We start from the raw sequence: 19,444 nt of genomic DNA on the forward strand, positions 1-19,444 counted from the left end.
TACTAGAATCACAAAGCTAAAGACAAAAAAAAAATTCAGGTGTGTCTATTTCTGTATATCCTTGTCTTTTACCTTAGCTAAACATTTACAAACGGTTAAAGAACCACTTGCTAAAGCTTAAAATACTTTCTTGTATAAAAAAAACTCTAAGGAGGCGGAGGAAATTGTTTATTTTGAAAAATATTTTTTTTTTCGTAATATTTGTTGAAAAAAGTTGAAATAAAACAAATTTTCTCCTTCCTTACAATTAAAAATGTCTTTTTTCGTAGCTTCAATATGCAAATATTGAAAAAAAAATCCTTTCCCCCTAACTTTTTCTGAATTGGTGCCCCTGGCTTCTTTCAGAGAAATTCAATATTGAACCCAAAGAAATTTGAAGTTTTAACTAAGATCCCCTACAACCTGATGAATATATATTGCATCGCATGATTTTCTATTTTTTAATTCATCCAAAAGATACAAAATTTGAAATCCTACTTTTTCATCAAAAATATGTAATTGTCTCCTTTTCTTGTTAGTAAAACCCTTGAGGTACCATCAATTACTAGATAATGATTTAAGCTATAAATTTTAACGATAGCCATGTTCATTTTCAGAAGAAAAAATGCCTAATATTCTAGAAATTTCTTATCCTACAGTATGTAAATTGAGATTCTTTCTCATTTCAGGTTTTAGGCTAAATTTGTCGCACAATAACAAGGTAGTTCATAGGATGTTATAACCTGCTGGTGGGTTGCTTCTTTAAATATTTACTGGCTGCATAGGTGTAGCCCAAATAGGTTTAGCATGGGCTTATAGTCCATCCATAAAGCTTATCAATGAAGAGAGTTGCCCCATAAGATAGGCAGAGGCCCTGGACCTCAATATTACCCTCTGCAAAAACACTATTGGACTTAGAAAGGGCCTAGAGCAAGGGCCAAACAATATTTTCTCAAGCCTTATGGACAGGGTTGTTTCATCAGTTTTTCACAGCGAAAAACTAGTACAAATAAATATGACTTAGAAAACATAGAATCTACGTTCAGCAAAAAGCAAAAATAAGCAAAAAAACCTTCTAGAAAAGTTTGGTAACTTCGTTATTCATCTAATTTCAGAAATAAAAAATAATAACATTTGAGGAATTTCTAAAAAACTTAGAAAATACAGTTGTTACAGTTTGGCTGTGAAGATTCGGATAATTTCAAGCAACAGGTTTTAATAATAATTTGTTTTAGGGTCAAACTCCTTCATTATTATATTAATTAAGTAATTGTATTAATGGATTATTAAATAATTAATAACATATAAGTTATATCATTAATTAATTAGTTGGATGTGGCACTAACTAGTCGGTTTAATTGTAATGATTATTGTCGGTGTTATCGACAACCAGAACTAATTTTTTTTTACTCTAATGCAAGATTTATACTATGTAACATGGCTCTTTTGAACAACCAAAGCTAAAACATTTCCCTCATGGGATTTTTTTATTTACCATGGTTTCTGAGTTGATGTTTTTAATTCAATTATTCTCAAAATGTTTGATTTACTGTTGTACCTTTTCGTTAAAAAAATGAATTCCAACACCAACTTTGGTATAGATGCCCAGGCAGTCTTAACAATGTTCACGTAATATGAGCGTTAATGTGTAAGTTCTGTATTATGAGTTTCAGGAGACATATAGCCTGATATGTTATTATTGGGTACAAGTTTAGCTGAATTAAATTTAAACTAGAGTGAAATACACACAAGAGTTTTTTTTTGTGGGGTTTGGGTTATCAATAAAAGAGTGAAATTTAATGGAAAATATGGTAGATCTTCAATTAAAACTAAGATAATAATAATATTTTTTCATGGGAAGTTTGGTTCAAAAGGCACTTGCATTTTGAACCATAGGCATAGTCATAGGCATAGTGAAAGACTTAAGGGTCTTTCACTGATTACTTGACTTTTTAGTTAAACTTTTCTATCTAGGAAATACAAATCATAAATGTGCGTTTTTTAACAAGAATGCATGGCTAAGTTTTAGTTTCAATTATGAAATTACATAAAAAAAAGTCTTTTTCAACTGAAAGTACGGAGCAGCGCTAAAACTTAAAACGAACCGAAGTCATTCCGGATATGGGAGGGGGGCTGCCCCTACTTAAACCTTCATTCTTTACGCAAAAATTTCGACAAAGAATTGAACTTTTGCGCGAAGAGCTAGAAAATGCGGATGAGACATCCCCCTTCGCATAGGAAGCAGTTCCTTTCCGATTTAAGTATTAAGTTTACTCCTTACTCTCACTTGAAAAAACTTTTTTTTTATTTCCAATTACTTTTCGATCATGACAGAACATCTCCCTCCTTACTTCGTTATAAATCTTCACGGAAGCATTTTCTCTACGTGAAAGAGCACCATAAAAAACTACCTCCCCCCTCCCAAAGAGGGATGTGGTCATGTAATCTCAGGAGGTATTTTACTGGACCTTTTAAATATACTGAATAGAATTGTTATCTCAAAATTTTGATCCGACGGCTTTGGGAGAAAAAGAGGATGGGGGTTAGTTGCCTTCCAATATTTTAGGTCAATTGCAAATGGCACTAGAACTTTTAATTTACTTTTGGAAGAGCCGTCTCGCAATTGTTTGGGGCCATTGGTTTCATACTATCCCCTCTGGGAAAAAAAGAAAAAAAAACAGACAAAGAGATCAATACGCATCCGCAATCTTTCTTCTGGCAAAAAAAAAATCAACACTTTTGTAGATAGGAGGTTCAAACCTCTAAAGTAGGCTTTTCTCACATGCTTAATATAATGGTGTAATTTTCACAAAGATCACTTGAATTCTTGGGGGTTTCCTCTACTTTTTTTTTAAATCAGGCAAATTTTCTTGGCTCCGTAGTTTTTTATGGATAAAATTAAACATTATGAATTTTATATTTCGGAATCACTGTAAAAAATTAATTCTTTTAATGTATTAATTGTCATCTGAATATATTTTTCCAGAGTTTCGGTTAATATTGAACCCCGCTGCTTCTTACTTTCAGTTCGTTACTTCAAAATTTAGGCTGGTTATTATTTTTAAGCTAGGAGACATGGCTCTTAAGGAAGATTCAAATTCATGAACTGGAATGAAATTAGACTAATGTCAATCAAAGAAGTATTGGTGCTAAAGGCAAAATTTGCGAATGCACAGCATAATTTTCCGTATTGCAGAAACTATAATTTTTTGAAACAGAGATTTTTGAAATACGTATATTCAAACTGCAGCACACAAGGACGCATGGGGTATAAGGTATGTGCCTTTGCCAACCTCCCCAACAAAAATTATAAATATTGTAGACTACTCCTATATCCTCTCATTTCTTACTATTGACAATATTCTTTTAGTTTGTTGATAACGAAAAACAACAAAAATGAGGATTATTTTAAACCAATACACCTTATTTGATAAAGTTTAAATATGTCAGCAAAGAGCCCAGCTCTATCGTCTTTCATACTAGAAATATTTCTTTAAGAAATAAATTTAAAGGAAAGAAAAATACTGATTAACACCATATAAAAACAGAGTAAGAAAAAATCTTAAATTAAAGGTAAACTAAATTATACTAAAAATTGAAAGAGCTATATTCACCCAACAGCACTTCCAAATGTTTTTTTCTTTTTTCTACTCCATCTGGCAATTCCAGAAGATTTAGTTGAAATTTCTTGAACAAGGTACCAAAGAAAATAAAACAAACTTTTAACAATTTTTTTAGTATTTAGAAATTGAACTATTACCTTGGGTACCAATGGAGTGGATTAAGACGATTCTTCAGACCCCCCCCCCCACATCCAGAGTGAACCAAACATTTGCAAAGAACTCAAAATTTAGTAACTTTTAAATAGTACGGTAGCATCTCTGTCCAAAAACTTTTTTGAGCTGTAGTTACACCTCTTCCCCCCTCCTCCGGTAAAAAAATATTCCCCCAGTGTAAACTAGTGAAGGAACAAGTGTTAAAAAGCCATTAATCAGTAAGGAAGAAGAATACACAAGTAAAACAAAAACGATCTTAGACAAACTGTAGGGTAGGTTAAAGTTGATACATTACCAAGGGACACTGCAGGGAAAGCCGAAAAGAAGCTTCAGTTAGGATCTTCTCCCCCAATTAGACCGAAAACCTCTACAAATAGTTCAACAGTTGAAAACAATTTGAAAACAGAGCTGCTTTTGTGGCGAAATAAAACTTTTCCCAAATTGAATATCCCAGCTAAAAATGTTGTAGCCTCTCCTCCAAGTAAAAAATTTTAAAGAAAGTAACTATTCAAATTTTTCATTATTCGTATTTTTACTTATTTATTACTTATTTACTAATCATTCATTTATATGCTTACTACCACTTCCTTAATTATTTTTCACTTTCCATTCAAATTCAAGGCTTAAAATAAACAAAAAATACAGTTTTCTACAATATATGAAGAGGGAGGAGGTGTCGCTACTTTTTTTGTAAACAAACAATCTGTTCAGCTTTATGCTCCCAGAGAATAATACTAGTGCCTCCTCTCCTTGGGTAAAGAACTCTTCAAGCACGCTTGAATACTACTATACTTACCAGATCATGCTGCTTTTCACCAAAAGGCTCAAAATGACTTTGATTAGAAAAGTTTCTGCCGCTCAAATTCTTAATTTTGGATGAGCCTAAAGCCTCAACAGCGAACATGGTAACTGTTGACAGAAAAAGAATGTAGAATAGACAATGGGCCATGTGAAAGTAGACCCCATAAGATAGCCATTTGAATTGCAAAAACTTCTGACTCAGTGGATGGGATAGTAATTCAACTCTTCCACATTTTACCATAGCCTACGGTAAAAAAATTAACTGTTAAAATGCAAGTAACAAAATTGTGAAACCTAAGTGTATATATATATATATATATATTATATATATAAGCTAGTTCACTAGTGTTATATCAGGCCCAAAGTTTTTGGCCGACTATTTTTTTGTAATAAGAAAACATAATGAAACAGGGAAGAAAAGTGTTTTTTTCTTCTTTTGTTTTCCAAGGAAGTGTTAAACACTGCTGCGCCACCCATAATAAATACCATTGAACTTCAATGACTTATTTATATTTGACTTTTTTGGAACTATTTTGACCTTGGTTAAAGGGCTTCACAACTAATGTTATAATCAGAGCCACATCCAGGATTTTTTTCGGGGAGAGGAGGGTTAAAAAACATTTTTCTTCGGGGGGGGGATTACAAAAAACTTAAAAACGCATCAATATATATATATATATATATATATACTAGCTGTTGGGGTGGCGCTTCGCGCCACCCCAACACCTAGTTGGTGGGGGCGCTTCGCGCCCCCCCCAAGCCCCCCCGCGCGCGTAAGTCGTTACGCGCCATAATAGTTACGCGCCATTGTAGTTGTGTCCCTATGTCCCACCTGTGAAAATAGATAGATATATATATATATATATATATATATATATATATATATATATATATATATATATATATATATATATATATATATATATATATATATATATATATATATATATATATATATATATATATATATATATATATATATATATATATATATATATATATATATATATATATATATATATATATATGGTTTTAACTACGTAAAACTTGCGAATATACAACATTCTTTGCTGTCCCATTGTCTTTGCATATAAATAGATTGTCAGGTTTACCGACTCTTGAACATGCAACATATAATGGTCCATGGGAAAACAATCTGTATTCAGATCTATACCTCATGATTCTAATGATTGCCCTTGAGCTTTGTTGATGGTGATTGCTAATCGACCATTCCCTGTCCCGGTGTCCCGGTCGTCATTTACATCCCCCTGTTTCCCCCGGTGTCCCCGTTGTAGTTGTGTCCCTGTGTCCCGGTCGTCATTTATATTCCCTGTGTCCCGGTCGTCATTTGTATCCCGGTGTCCCGGTCTGTATATACATTCGTTTTTTAGTTTTGTTTTTCTCCTTTATTTTTTTCCTTTTTTTTTCTTTTTTAGCTTATTTAGATTTTTAGATTTTTTAGTTTTTTTATTAGTTTTTAGTTTTTTTTTTCTTTTTAGTTTTTTGTCCCGGTCGTCATTTATATCCCCCTGTTTCCCCCGGTGTCCCCGTTGTAGTTGTGTCCCTGTGTCCCGGTCGTCATTTATATTCCCTGTGTCCCGGTCGTCATTTGTATCCCGGTGTACCGGTCTGTATATACATTCGTTTTTTAGTTTTGTTTTTCTCCTTTATTTTTTTCCTTTTTTTTCTTTTTTAGTTTATTTAGATTTTTAGATTTTTTAGTTTTTTTATTAGTTTTTAGTTTTTTTTTCTTTTTAGTTTTTTTGTAGTTTTTACCTTCTTTTTAGTTTTGTTAATTTTTTTTTTTACTTATGTCCTGGTCGTCATTTATACTCCCTGTGTCCCGGTGCTTTGTTGATTGCTAATCGAACATTCCTTTTGTCCTGGTCGCTTTCTCTTTGAGTGTCGTCATTTATTTTTTTCTTTTTTAGTTCTTTTAGTTTTTACCTTTTTTAGTTTTTTTTAGTTTTTTAGATGAAATTTTTTTTTTAGTTTTTTCCTTTTTTTCTTTTTAGTTTTTTATTGGTTTTTACCTTTATGTTAGCTTATTTTTCAGTTTTTTCCTTTTTTTTTAGTTTTTTTTTATTTTTTATTTTTTTTAGTTTTTTACCTTTTTTTAGTTTTTTTAGTTTTTTTAGTTTTTTTAGTTTTTTAGCTTTTTTACTTTTTTTATTAGTTTTTAGTTTTTTTGTAGTTTTTGCCTTTTTTTAGTTTTTTCAGTTTTTTTTTGTTTTTTATTGGTTTTTACCTTTATTTTAGCTTATTTTTCAGTTTTTTCCTTTTTTTTAGTTTTTTTTAGTTTTTAGTTTTTTTAGTTTTTTACCTTTTTTTAGTTTTTTTAGTTTTTTAGCTTTTTTATTTTTTTTATTAGTTTTTAGTTTTTTTTGTAGTTTTTGCCTTTTTTTTAGTTTTTTTAGTTTTTTAGCTTTTTTATTAGTTTTTAGTTTTTTTAGTTTTTTTAGTTTTTTAGCTTTTTTATTTTTTTTATTAGTTTTTAGTTTTTTTTGTAGTTTTTGCCTTTTTTTAGTTTTTTCAGTTTTGACGTCACCTGATCCAGTTTTTTCAGGTGACGTCACCTGATCCACGATCCACAGATCCACAGACAACTTATTTTTATATAAATAGATAGTTTTTTTTTTACTTATGTCCTGGTCGTCATTTATACTTCCTGTGTCCCGGTGCTTTGTTGATTGCTAATCGAACATTCCTTTTGTCCTGGTCGCTTTCTCTTTGAGTTTCGTCATTTATTTTTTTCTTTTTTAGTTCTTTTAGTTTTTACCTTTTTTAGTTTTTTTTAGTTTTTTAGATGAAAATTTTTTTTAGTTTTTTCCTTTTTTTCTTTTTAGTTTTTTATTGGTTTTTACCTTTATTTTAGCTTATTTTTCAGTTTTTTCCTTTTTTTTAGTTTTTTTTTATTTTTTATTTTTTTTAGTTTTTTACCTTCTTTTAGTTTTTTTAGTTTTTTAGTTTTTTAGCTTTTTTACTTTTTTTATTAGTTTTTAGTTTTTTTTGTAGTTTTTGCCTTTTTTTAGTTTTTTCAGTTTTTTTTAGTTTTTTATTGGTTTTTACCTTTATTTTAGCTTATTTTTCAGTTTTTTCCTTTTTTTTTAGTTTTTTTTAGTTTTTAGTTTTTTTAGTTTTTTACCTTTTTTTAGTTTTTTTAGTTTTTTTAGTTTTTTAGCTTTTTTATTTTTTTATTAGTTTTTAGTTTTTTTTGTAGTTTTTGCCTTTTTTTTAGTTTTTTTAGTTTTTTAGCTTTTTTATTAGTTTTTAGTTTTTTTTGTAGTTTTTGCCTTTTTTAGTTTTTTTAGTTTTTTAGCTTTTTTATTTTTTTTATTAGTTTTTAGTTTTTTTTGTAGTTTTTGCCTTTTTTTAGTTTTTTCAGTTTTGACGTCACCTGATCCAGTTTTTTCAGGTGACGTCACCTGATCCATCCACAGACAGACAGACAACTTATTTTTATATATATAGATATATATATATATATATATATATATATATATATATATATATATATATATATATATATATATATATATATATATATATATATATATATATATATATATATATATATATATATATATATATATATATACTCGGCAGGTTAATTTGGGAAAGCTGAACCGGTGTTTGATGCCATAATCTTTGAAAACGCTATAAGGTAAGATATTTCAGTATACCATAGCAAAAGGTGGGGACTTACGATTTTTCTAAAAGCATACTTTTGAGAAATGTTTCAAGTTTCTTTTCAGGAAACACGCATACAGTTTTACATTTTACTTCTCCCCAAAAGGCACATTGGCCTGTAAAATAGGGAGAAAACAAATGAGTCATTTTATCAGAGCAAAAAAATAATCACTTACTCACAGAGAGAAGAGCAAAAGGAGAACAAATATAAATAAACAAAAATAAGATAGAAACTATAGAACGCAAAAACTAAATTTAGGAATTATTCAGAAATCCTAATATATCATTACGCCCCATTTCCAAAAAATCCATATTCAGGCCTAATTTTCGGATTTTCAATCAGCCTTCAAATAAATATTTATTTATTTATTTATTTTCTTTATTTCCCTCAAAAAATAAGGAGTACACTACAATATAATATAAAGAAAAGACAAATGATAACACTTACAATCAAAACCTATCAAATATTGATCAAACACTTAAAAAGAGAAGAAAAAAAAAGATAAAAAAAAAATATAAAAGTGGCGGGAGAAAATAACCATAATTTTCCTTCATTGTAGGGATGCGTTTAAGCTAAGCATTTAAAATGGATGCTAAGGGTGAGAATTCTCATTTTTGCAAAATATTTGCAAATGAATCAGGAAAGACTATCATCATATACACACCATTACCTGCACAGGGGAAAGAGAGATCTACTCAAAAAGATCCTCTGGATATCCAGCAAAATAATGACCATGAAATTAATTTTTGATAATTCACACCGTTCCCCCCTCCTGAATCATTCTTGGACGATTGATAGCAAGTCTTAAATTCGAATTTAAAAAAAGGAAGACTTCTCAATTGTGAAATATTTTGCCTAAGAAAATGTTACTAAAATACAGCTTTTCCACACTTAACCATACCCAATAATAAAAATAAGAAATATTGGTCATGTCGCTAAAGAACTACTTGCAAAATTAAAAGTAGTTAATTAAATTTGTGGCATTTTTTCTGATTTGAAGCGGAAACTATGTTTGCTATTGATAACCCAAAATTGATAACCTAAAACTTTTCCCAAATTGAATATCCCAGCTAAAAATGTTGTAGCCTCTCCTCCAAGTAAAAAATTTTAAAGAAAGTAACTATTCAAATTTTTCATTATTCGTATTTTTACTTATTTATTACTTATTTACTAATCATTCATTTATATGCGTACTACCACTTCCTTAATTATTTTTCACTTTCCATTCAAATTCAAGGCTTAAAATAAACAAAAAATACATTTTTTTAAAATGTATTAATTTTTAAATTTTAAATTAATTTTAAATTAATTAAATTTAAATTAATTTAAATTTTTTTAAATAATTTTAGTAACATTCTCCTTATTGAATACTCCTTAAAAAGGCTGTCAGACACGAACTTCTGCAGTTAGAAATTTGAAACTCGTAGTCCTCTATAAAATTATTAGTGATAAAATTAAAGTGATTTTCTTCAAATATATATATATATATATATATATATATATATATATATATATATATATATATATATATATATATATATATATATATATATATACATATTTATATGTTTTTAACTAGGTAAAACTTGCAAATATACAACATTCTTTGTTGTCCCATTGTCTGTGCATATAAATAGATTGTCAGGTTTACCAACTCTTGAACATGCAACATATAATGGTCCATGGGAAAACAATCCGTATTCAGATCTATACCTCATGATTCTAATGATTGCCCTTGAGCTTTGTTGATGGTGATCGCTAATCGACCATTGCCTGTGTCGCCGTCGTCATTTATATATCCCCCTATGCGTCCCCGTTGTAGTTGTGTCCCTATGTCCCGGTCGTCATTTATATTCCCTGTGTCCCGGTCGTCATTTGTGTCCCGGTGTCCCAGTCTGTGATTTCTCTTTGAGTGTCTCGGGCGTTATTTATATTCCTTGTGTCCCAGTGTCCTTGTCGTCATTTGTGTCCCGGTGTCCCGGTCTGTATATACATTCGTTTTTGAATTGGTCTTTTTTTTAGTTTTTAGTTTTTTACCTTTTTTTTAGTTTTCTTAGTTATACCTCATGATTCTAATGATTGCTCTTGAGTTTTGTTGATGGTGATTACTAATCGAACATTCCCTGTGTCCCCGTCGTCATTTATATATCCCTCTGTGCCCCCCGGCGTCCCCTTTGTAGTTGTGTCCCTGTGTCCCGGTCGTCATTTATATTCCCTGTGTCCCGGTCGTCATTTGTATCCCGGTGTCCCGGTCTGTGTATACATTCGTTTTTGAAATGGTATATGATGAAATAAATTTTTGTATTTTTCCCCTTTTTTTCTATTTAGTTTTTTTTATTTTTATTTTTTTTTTAGTTTTGTTTTTATCCTTTATTTTTCATTTTTTTTCCTTTTTTTTTATTTTTTTTCTTTTTTAGTTTTTTTAGTTTTTTAGCTTTTTTAGTTTTTTTATTAGTTTTTAGTTGTTTTTTTTTCTTTTAGTTTTTTTGTAGTTTTTACCTTTTTTTTTAGTTTTTTTAGTTTTTTTTTACTTATGTCCTGGTCGTCATTTCTACTCCCTGGGTCCCGGTCGTCATTTGTGTCCCGGTGCTTTGTTGATGATGATTGCTAATCGAACATTCCTTGTGTCCCGGTCGCTTTCTCTTTGAGTGTCCCGGTCGTCATTTATATTCCCTATGTGCCTGTGTCCCGGTCGTCATTTGTGTCCTGATGTCCCGGTCTGTAATTTCGTCAGTCGAAAACATGACGTCAGTCAATACACAAACATGACGTCACCTGACAGACCCACACACACAAAGACAACTTATATATATATATATATATATATATATATATATATATATATATATGTATATATATATATATATATATCTTATATATATATATATATATATATAGCATTTAATGTATGAAATGAATGAAACGAAATGAGGTCAATATAGCTCGATTTGTAGTAGTGAATATAGTAATTAATTTTTTATAGCTTACGTTCATAGCACATAGGGGAAGTGGTTTCCAATCTGGATCATTATACATCTTTCTCATCATTTCTAGTCGATCAGGAATCATCTGTAGGTATCGAAAACTATATTTCACCTGAAAGAGCGAACAGAAAATTGTAAGAAAGAGCACAAAGAAAGATGAAAACACAGCAAAGAGGAAGATTAAAGGAAAACAATATAAAAAAACAAAATAAATTATTGGGGATGAAGCTGTTCTGTGGACTAGAAAACAGACGATTGACATTATTTATTAATTTATACAAAAAGGGTGTTCATCTATGCATGCAATACAATTGAACTTTCCGAAAAAAAACACTTTGCATACCACCCCCCACACCAAAAGCTTCTAGGTCCACTTCTAGGAAAAAAATTAGGTGGGCATCCTAGTCTGTGATGTTATCAGAGAATACTGACGTATTGTGCTGTTTCCCCCGCCATATCGTGTTTAGGGCCATCATCATTATTACAGAGAGTAAGGCTAGTGAGGGTAAAATTTGACTATATTCATTAAAAGCAAATCTATTTCCAAATGGCTTTCAGATTTGATAGCTAATAATCATGAGTGGTTGATTTCTAAACACATTTTTTTTGTATTTCGCTTAGATAGATAACCTACAGGGTAAATAATTTTGAAATAATAAATTTTGCTGTTTTTTACTATCAAGCACAAAAATTTGACTTAATCCTGAAATTCTTATTCAAATCTACCCTTAATTCTAAATAAGTAATACCATATCGCTCTTTACTCAGGCAGCGCTATTTCACTGCGTATGAAACTTTACATGCCCCCGGGACATAACTTACAACCCTTACCGCGAGTGCTCTGAGGGGGTGGCATCCTCAAAGACATAATTTATGGAACTTTCAATTAATGGTGGGCGTTGGAAGGGGGTTACTTGCCTCCCAATCCCTTTTGAATATTAAAGAAAACACTATCGCTTTAAGTTGCCAATCAAATAAGATATTTTTTAAGTTTCTATGACAACGAATGGCCATCTCAAAATTTTTATGGGATTTATTTCGGGAAAATACGATGTGTGGGGGAGTGTCCACCATCCGATCACTTTGACTTTTAAAAAGATTGAGAGAACTACTGATTACCAATCCATTGAGTCCCCTCCGAAGTTCATACGATAACTTTTTTTATATACCTTATATCAGGGCATAACTTACAACCCTTGCCCTGGTGGCTGTTGGGGGGGGGGGGGTTGCCATCTTCATAAACCTAATTTCCGGACCTTTAAAATGCGTTGAACAAAATGGCTACCTTAAAATCTTTATTGGATTTGTTTGGAAAAAGGGTGAAAATGGTGGGGGTTTAGTAGCCCTCCAATCCCTTACGAATATTACAATGAGCACTAATCCTTTCAATTTCCGATCAGAAAATCTTTTTTCGAAGTTTCCATGACAACGCATGGTTATCTTAAAATTTCTATCAGATGTATTTCGGGAAAATAGGTCATCTTAAAATTTCTATCAGATGCATTTCGGGAAAACACAAGGTGGTGGGGTATCCACCCTCGTATTACTCAGAATCTCTAAAAGGGTACTAAAACCTCTGATTAGCAATGTAATCTATAAGGTGCAAACTTCGGAGCAATCTTTGGCTCCAAATTTCTACCAGATGCATTTCGGAGAAATACAAGGTGTGAGGGGATAACCACCCTCCCATCACTCTGAATCTCAAAAAGAGCCCAAAAACTTCTGATTAGCAATCCAATCTTATAAGGTATAAACTTTGGAGCAATCTCTCCAAAGTTTATGCGATCGCCCTTTATATATAAACCTTATATGCCCCAGGGCATAGCTTAAAACCCTTGCCCTGAGGATTGTAGAGGGGTTATCATTCTCAAATACATAATTTCCAGATTTTTAAACTACGTTGAACAAAATGGCTATCTCAAAAATTAAATTGGTTGTGTTTGGGATAAAGATGGGAGTGGTAGGGGGGTTAGTTGACCTCTAATCATTTTCAACTATTAAATAGGGTACAAACCCTTTTAATTTCCAATCGAATGAGCTCTTTTTCAAGTTTTCTTATTGTGTCCACACCACTCTAATTAAGTTGATTAAATAAAAAAACTTTTTCTTAACAAAAGTAAAGAGAAAAAATATGTCTTCAGCAGGGTAAAAAAAAGTAATTGACATTATAATGAATAATCAACTAAAAGTTAAAAAAAGAACTAAATAAAAATGAAAGCAATTATGAACTTATAAGTTAAAAAAAAACTAATATTCAACTCAAACACGTAACGAACAGAAATTACAAAATAATTGAACGAGGAAGTTGTTCGTCTTGTATCCCGATTATGATTTTTTAAAAACAATTAATATAAGAGCTAAAACAGTTAAAAGAAAGGGGTATTAAACTTAACAAAAAAAATAATAATAAACTTAGAATGTACCCAAACTGATACTGAGAAAAATGAGACCATCCAACCGGACAAGACCAATCCAAGAAGCTGAGGCAGAAGGAACCAAAAAAATGTTGAAGCAATGACAAACAAATATTAAGATCAAATAAATATGTAGTCAGAATATTAGTAAAACCGGCGCTTAGAACAAGTCTAAACTGAAGTTGAATAACATAGAAATGTCTATTTAAAAGATAAGCGGGTAGCGAGAATTATAACGACTCAAGAACGAAATTGAAGAACAAAAAAAGAGCGGTTACAAGATATGCAATAATGAAGGTCAGAACGAACCAAAATGAAAGTGAAGAACAGAGAAAATTGTGCTTAGAAGATATGTGAAACGAGAACAAAGAAATATGCAGTTAGAAGATAACCATCAGAAAGAATTACAAGCAACAGTGGGAATTAGAGTTGCAGTGAGTTGTAAGAAGTGGCAGTGTTAGGAGTGGTGATATTATTACAGAAATGCACTTATATTTGAATCACTCATACGAAAATACACTCTTTCTACAGAAAATTTTCTCTTTAGAAATATTTCTTTCCGGAAGAAGATTGGCGGAAAATTTGACATGTAGGCTGTAAATGGCAATTGGAAACTTCATAGGTTCTAACTGGGACAATATATTCAAATTGGGCAGTTGCAGTAAAAGAGCAAACAGAAATAGATATGGTGATTTTAAAAACTTTGCCTAAGCTCACCACTTTTGCTGTTAATAAAACAAAAATAAGTAAAATTAAAAATACAGCTTTGAAAGGAGAGCGAAAAAACTGTACTTGTCTGAAACTAAAAAACTGTACTTGAAAAAACTATAGTGTTTGCACAATTAACCCCTACCAAATTGTATTTGATATATAAAGCTGCATTTTCTAAAATGTTTATAAGCGACATAAGAAGATTAAATGCATTTTGGAATAAAACAAAAAATTAAAGATCTTTTGAACCAAATGAAATATGAGAAAACAGACTGAATGATTTCGATAGAACTTTATTTTAAAGGAGTGAACCGATTATTTCGAAGGTGTGAATCGTAAATGTAGGCTATACAAAAAATCCACCTAAAATTTACCGGAACCGACCAACTGACTAGCCTTGACAATACAGTAGGCATATATTTCGGACTATTTTATCCCTCCCCTTAGGGGAGGCCTTGAATTTAGAGGTCAGGAAGAAGAGATATGGAGAAACTTAGAATAAACTTATAAAATATAAGAAATTGATAAAATATATGAAATCTTTTATTTGATCACCATAGTCTTATGTACCAGCTTTCATCAAATAAAAATCAGTGCCAAAAATGTGATTTGATCCTTCTTTTTAGGGCTATAATTTATGAAATATTTAGATGTTTACGACACCTTTACATTGCGTTTTATAGATGTGGCTAAGAATCTTGCTCTTTGGCAATCCATTTGGGTCAAAAGAAAACCCGAACCTTCGCCAACAGGATGGGAAGAATTATAAAAATAAGAATAAGAAACTTTAGAGGATTGTTGGAAAGACTAAAAGTGAAGCTTTGGAAGTGCGCAGCCGTGTTGGTCTCTGTCATCTTGGTGCAATAATGGGTTGTTTCCAGTACAAGTAGTTGTTCTGGTCTAGTCTTAGCAAACATCGTACTTAAATAGATTTTTCAAACATCATCATGGCATCATGGCCAATAAATTAACTCAAAGAACCTAGAAGGTCACGGTTTAAAATTTAAATTGATAATAGATTTATCCTTAGTATATTTTTTTTGTTATAAAGTACTTACGTAAAAGGACTTAGAGTCGGTTTTGCAGTTGGCTTTTTGTATGCACTTGTCCAGCACTGCTTCTGCCACACTTGGCATTAGCCGAATAAGAGCTATCATAACGCACGGTGTTTTGCCAGATTTTAAAAGCATGACGTCGTCAGACCTAAAATAGAAAGCTTCTCTTATTAAGATAATCTTAAAATTTAGAGATCAACAATTTTTTTCGGAAAATCAGGTTTTTGCTATTCACATATTTGGATATGATTAGGTACATCAGTGCCTAGGCATTAAGCTTTGTTTTAAATTGAAGTACAAATATTGTCTTGCAGTTAACGTGATTTGGTTATATTTTAGTTGACAAAGCCAAGACATTTCTATTTTTTTATTTGACATAAAATAAGACAAAGCTATTTTCAAAGTTAAAATAAAGGACATTGTTTAAAATTTAACGCAAGAAGGAACTCTCTGTGCATGGGTGTAGTGTTCCCCCTTCCCTAGACTCTCTGCTCGTTTAGGCTAAATTTGTATGGTGCTTTTTAGGAAGACTCTTTTTTGTGTAACAAATCTACGTAGTTAGTAGTGGGTATTTTGTTATCGATTTTACTTACCTTTTTATGTTTTTACCGCTACTTTTCATTTACTTTCCGTTTTATGTTTTACCTTAACTGTTTTATTTGCTGCTTATGGTTATTTACTGTTCTATTTATACATTTTTTTTATTTACCGTTTTATTTACTAGTTACCATTCAAAACATTAAAAATAAAATTATTGCATTTAGCAAAGTTAAACTTTTGGTTTTTGAAGCATTGTGAAAAACACTATGCCACTATGGTATATAATGACTTTTTCACGGCCCTCAGTTACTGCATTCACTCTTGAAGTAATTGGAGGACAAATTCAGCTTTAGCGTCAAGGTAAAAATGTGGCAAGGGAGCTAGCCTATCTCATATAGAGTATAATTTCAGTTTATTGGAAATGTATATGCAGCTCTATACTTTTGAAGCAAAAACGTATTTTTTATTTTTGCTAATTCTTAACACTGTATCTAGGGCTATCCTAAATAAGCCATAGACTATAACTCTCTCAATTCCAAACTCTTCACAGTTAAGTTTAGCTTTTGAATAAAAATTTCTTGAGAAATGTTTCGACACAAAATAAAATAGAATTTTCTTAGACAACGTACCATATCTGTAGATAACTTCGAAGACCACACTGCCTTTCCATGACGAAAATAAAACAGTTCAAAATAGGGATGATACCTTGTTATTGACGGTGAATAGATATAAAATTATTTAACTGGATATTTCGAACACATATACAGTGTTCATCATCAGCAGTAAAACTTAAAAAGACATGAATAAAAATAAACAAAATTTATACCATATAATATAAAATGTTATACCATAAATACATATAATATATGTAATTAGTTTATTAGGTATAAATTTTTTTTATTTTTATTCATGTCTTTTAGTTTTACTGCTGATGATGAACTCTGTATATGTGTTCGAAATATCCAGTTAAATAATTTTATATCTATCCACTGTCAATAAAAAAGGTATCATCCCTATTTCGAGCTGTTTTACTTTTGTGCCATATCTGCAATAAAAGAGAAGTTTTCACTTCACCGGGACCCATACTGAGGGCTTCATCCCACAGACTATAACTCTTAAGTCACAGGCTAACACTCTCAATTCCAAACTCTTTACAGTTTTGCACAAAAATACTTCGAGAAATATTTCGACTCAAAATAAAATCGAATTTTCTTAGACGAAATACCATTTTTGTAATAAAAGAGGAGTTTTCGCTTCACTAGGACCCATACTGAGCACTTCATCCTATATTTATATTCGTATATTTCATATATTTTTATAATTCATGTATCAGGTAGTTCATATATTTATATTATTTCCAATGAAGTAAAGCGGAGGTCAAATCATATTATTCTGAATTTTTATTCAAATTATGTGGAGCACCTCTCCCTGAGATGTGCGAACCCTCCCGGGTTCGAATCCCAGTGTACCCAATTCTTCGGTTTGGGACGGGGAACAGTGGTGTGACCCTGTAAGCCTAGCCAGAGTGACCCAGCTCTAAATGTGTACCTGGAGAAATCTGGGGAAGGTAAACAAGAAGGGTGTGCGAAAGCACAGGATGGCTGGCTCCCAACCCCCCATTGCACTTCCTGGCTGAAGGGCCAAGAAACGGTGATCAGCACTGCCCGTAAGGACTGTGAAGTCTAATGCCGTATCCTTTACCTTTTAAAGAAAATAGCGACGACCTCTTTTTAAAGAAAATAGCGACGACCTCTTTTTTACCTTTACCTCTCCCCGAGAGTTTGGATATGATGAAAGGAGAAAATGACGAGCTTTAATTAAGGAACTACTTGCCCTAATAATCACTGAAACTCCAAAAATATGTTTATAGCAGTATATAAATAAAAAGATGTGGCTTTTCTATGCTGATTTCATATCAGCATATAAAATTTGCCTAGTTTTCAAGAAGAGGGAAAGCACACCCAAAAAGTCAAGGAATCAACATCAGATTCAGCGGAAAGCTTTGCTATAGAGGTTTCAAGCTCACATCTGCACAAATGTGGTATTTTGTACTTTTTTTGCCAAAAAAATTATGGATCGTTTTCATTTGCGTGTTTATTGGTTGTAGCTTTTTTCGAGAAGGTGATCATATTAAACCGATGGTCCTAGAAGATTGAAAGTGAGCTCATCCAAATGTAAATTCAAAGTTCTAGTGGACTTTTCAGTGACCAAAAAGATTTTAGGGCAACTATCCCCCCCTTCCAAGCTACTTTCCCCAACATTTATCCGGTCAAAATTTTAATATTGCAATTTTGTTCAGCAGAATAGAAAGGTCCGATAACTATGCCTCTGTGGATGACATGACCACCCACAGCCCCTGAGGAAAGAGATGAAAGTTATGAAACATCTTTTGAGGGAAGGAGAAATTGTTGCTGGGAGAGGGGGCATAGGGAAAATTGGGAGGGAAGTTTCTGCGGAAAAACTTTCCAGTGGAAATGTTTCACGGAAAAAAATTGTCAGAATACCTATTACTTTTTCTTTCATAACTTATTTTCAAGTTTTACTTGTGAGATGTTCCGGAAGAATTGCCGAGGGAAATTTTCAGCATGGCTCAAATTGTCCGGGGGGGTTTTCATTGGAGGGGGGCATTTTCCTTGGGAGAAATTCTCCATGGGGGAATTTTCCATGTAAGCTACTTTCCTCAGGAGAATTTTTTAGTGAAAAACTTTCCATTGGAGGAGGGGCCGGGAAAATCTTCTTACTTGGGGGAGGCATCCGGCATGATTTGAAAAACGATCACAAATTAAATAAGAATCAAGGCTTTTTTCAATTGAAAGTAGGCTGATAATAGCTCTCTAGGCCTAATAGTTCGCAGAAAAGTTTTTGAGGGTATTTTCAGTGAGGATAGAATTATCTGGGGGAAATTTTTGAGGGGTGGGGTTTTACACGAGATGAACTTTCCCTGAAGAGATTTTTCCTTGGGGTGGAAGGGGGTGGTCATGGAGAGGAGAAACAGATTTTCAGGAATTATTTAAGACGGATAAGAAGTTAAATCTAAAAAAATCAAGTTCTTTCAACTGAAAGTACGGAGCAATCTGAAAATTTAAACGAAAAGAAATTACTTCATACATAAGGAAGACTGGTCCTTCCTCAGCACCTCAGTCTTTGCGCTAAAGTTTGACTTTTTATCCTAGTTTTTTTTTTTTTTTTCAGAACGACTCCTGAAGCGCAAAGGCCGTTTAATCAGAATAAGCTGTTTTTGAGTACTAGAACACATTAGCGTGAAGAGTGAGGTATTAAGGAGGGGTAAGCCCCCCGTATAGACGAAATAATTTCTCTTATTTTAATTTTAATGTTGCTCCTTAACCTCAGTTAAAAATTTTCTTTTTATTACTTAATGGTAGAAAATGTCAACTTGCTGCCGCATCATCACTTTCCTACATAAAAGTGGTTCCGCAACTTCGAATTTCAGAGTTAATGTGCCCTATTCCAATATTCTAAGACGAAGGGCTAA

The 19,444-nt window shown here is 31.9% G+C and overlaps 1 protein-coding gene across 1 annotated transcript in view; it reads right to left on the bottom strand.

Moving 5' to 3' along the window:
• LOC136027900 (transient receptor potential cation channel subfamily A member 1-like) overlaps positions 1 to 19,444 on the bottom strand; it is a 175,412-nt gene that overhangs the window by 26,456 nt on the left and 129,512 nt on the right. Inside the window, exons 14-16 of the mRNA XM_065705331.1 lie at positions 15,415 to 15,559; positions 11,236 to 11,343; positions 4,552 to 4,800 (exon numbers count right to left, since the gene is read on the bottom strand). Coding sequence (XP_065561403.1) covers positions 4,552 to 4,800; positions 11,236 to 11,343; positions 15,415 to 15,559 — 502 coding nt within the window. The remainder of the gene's footprint in view (positions 1 to 4,551; positions 4,801 to 11,235; positions 11,344 to 15,414; positions 15,560 to 19,444) is intronic.

Source organism: Artemia franciscana, chromosome 6 (assembly GCF_032884065.1).
Source record: "Artemia franciscana chromosome 6, ASM3288406v1, whole genome shotgun sequence".
NCBI lineage: Eukaryota > Metazoa > Arthropoda > Branchiopoda > Anostraca > Artemiidae > Artemia > Artemia franciscana.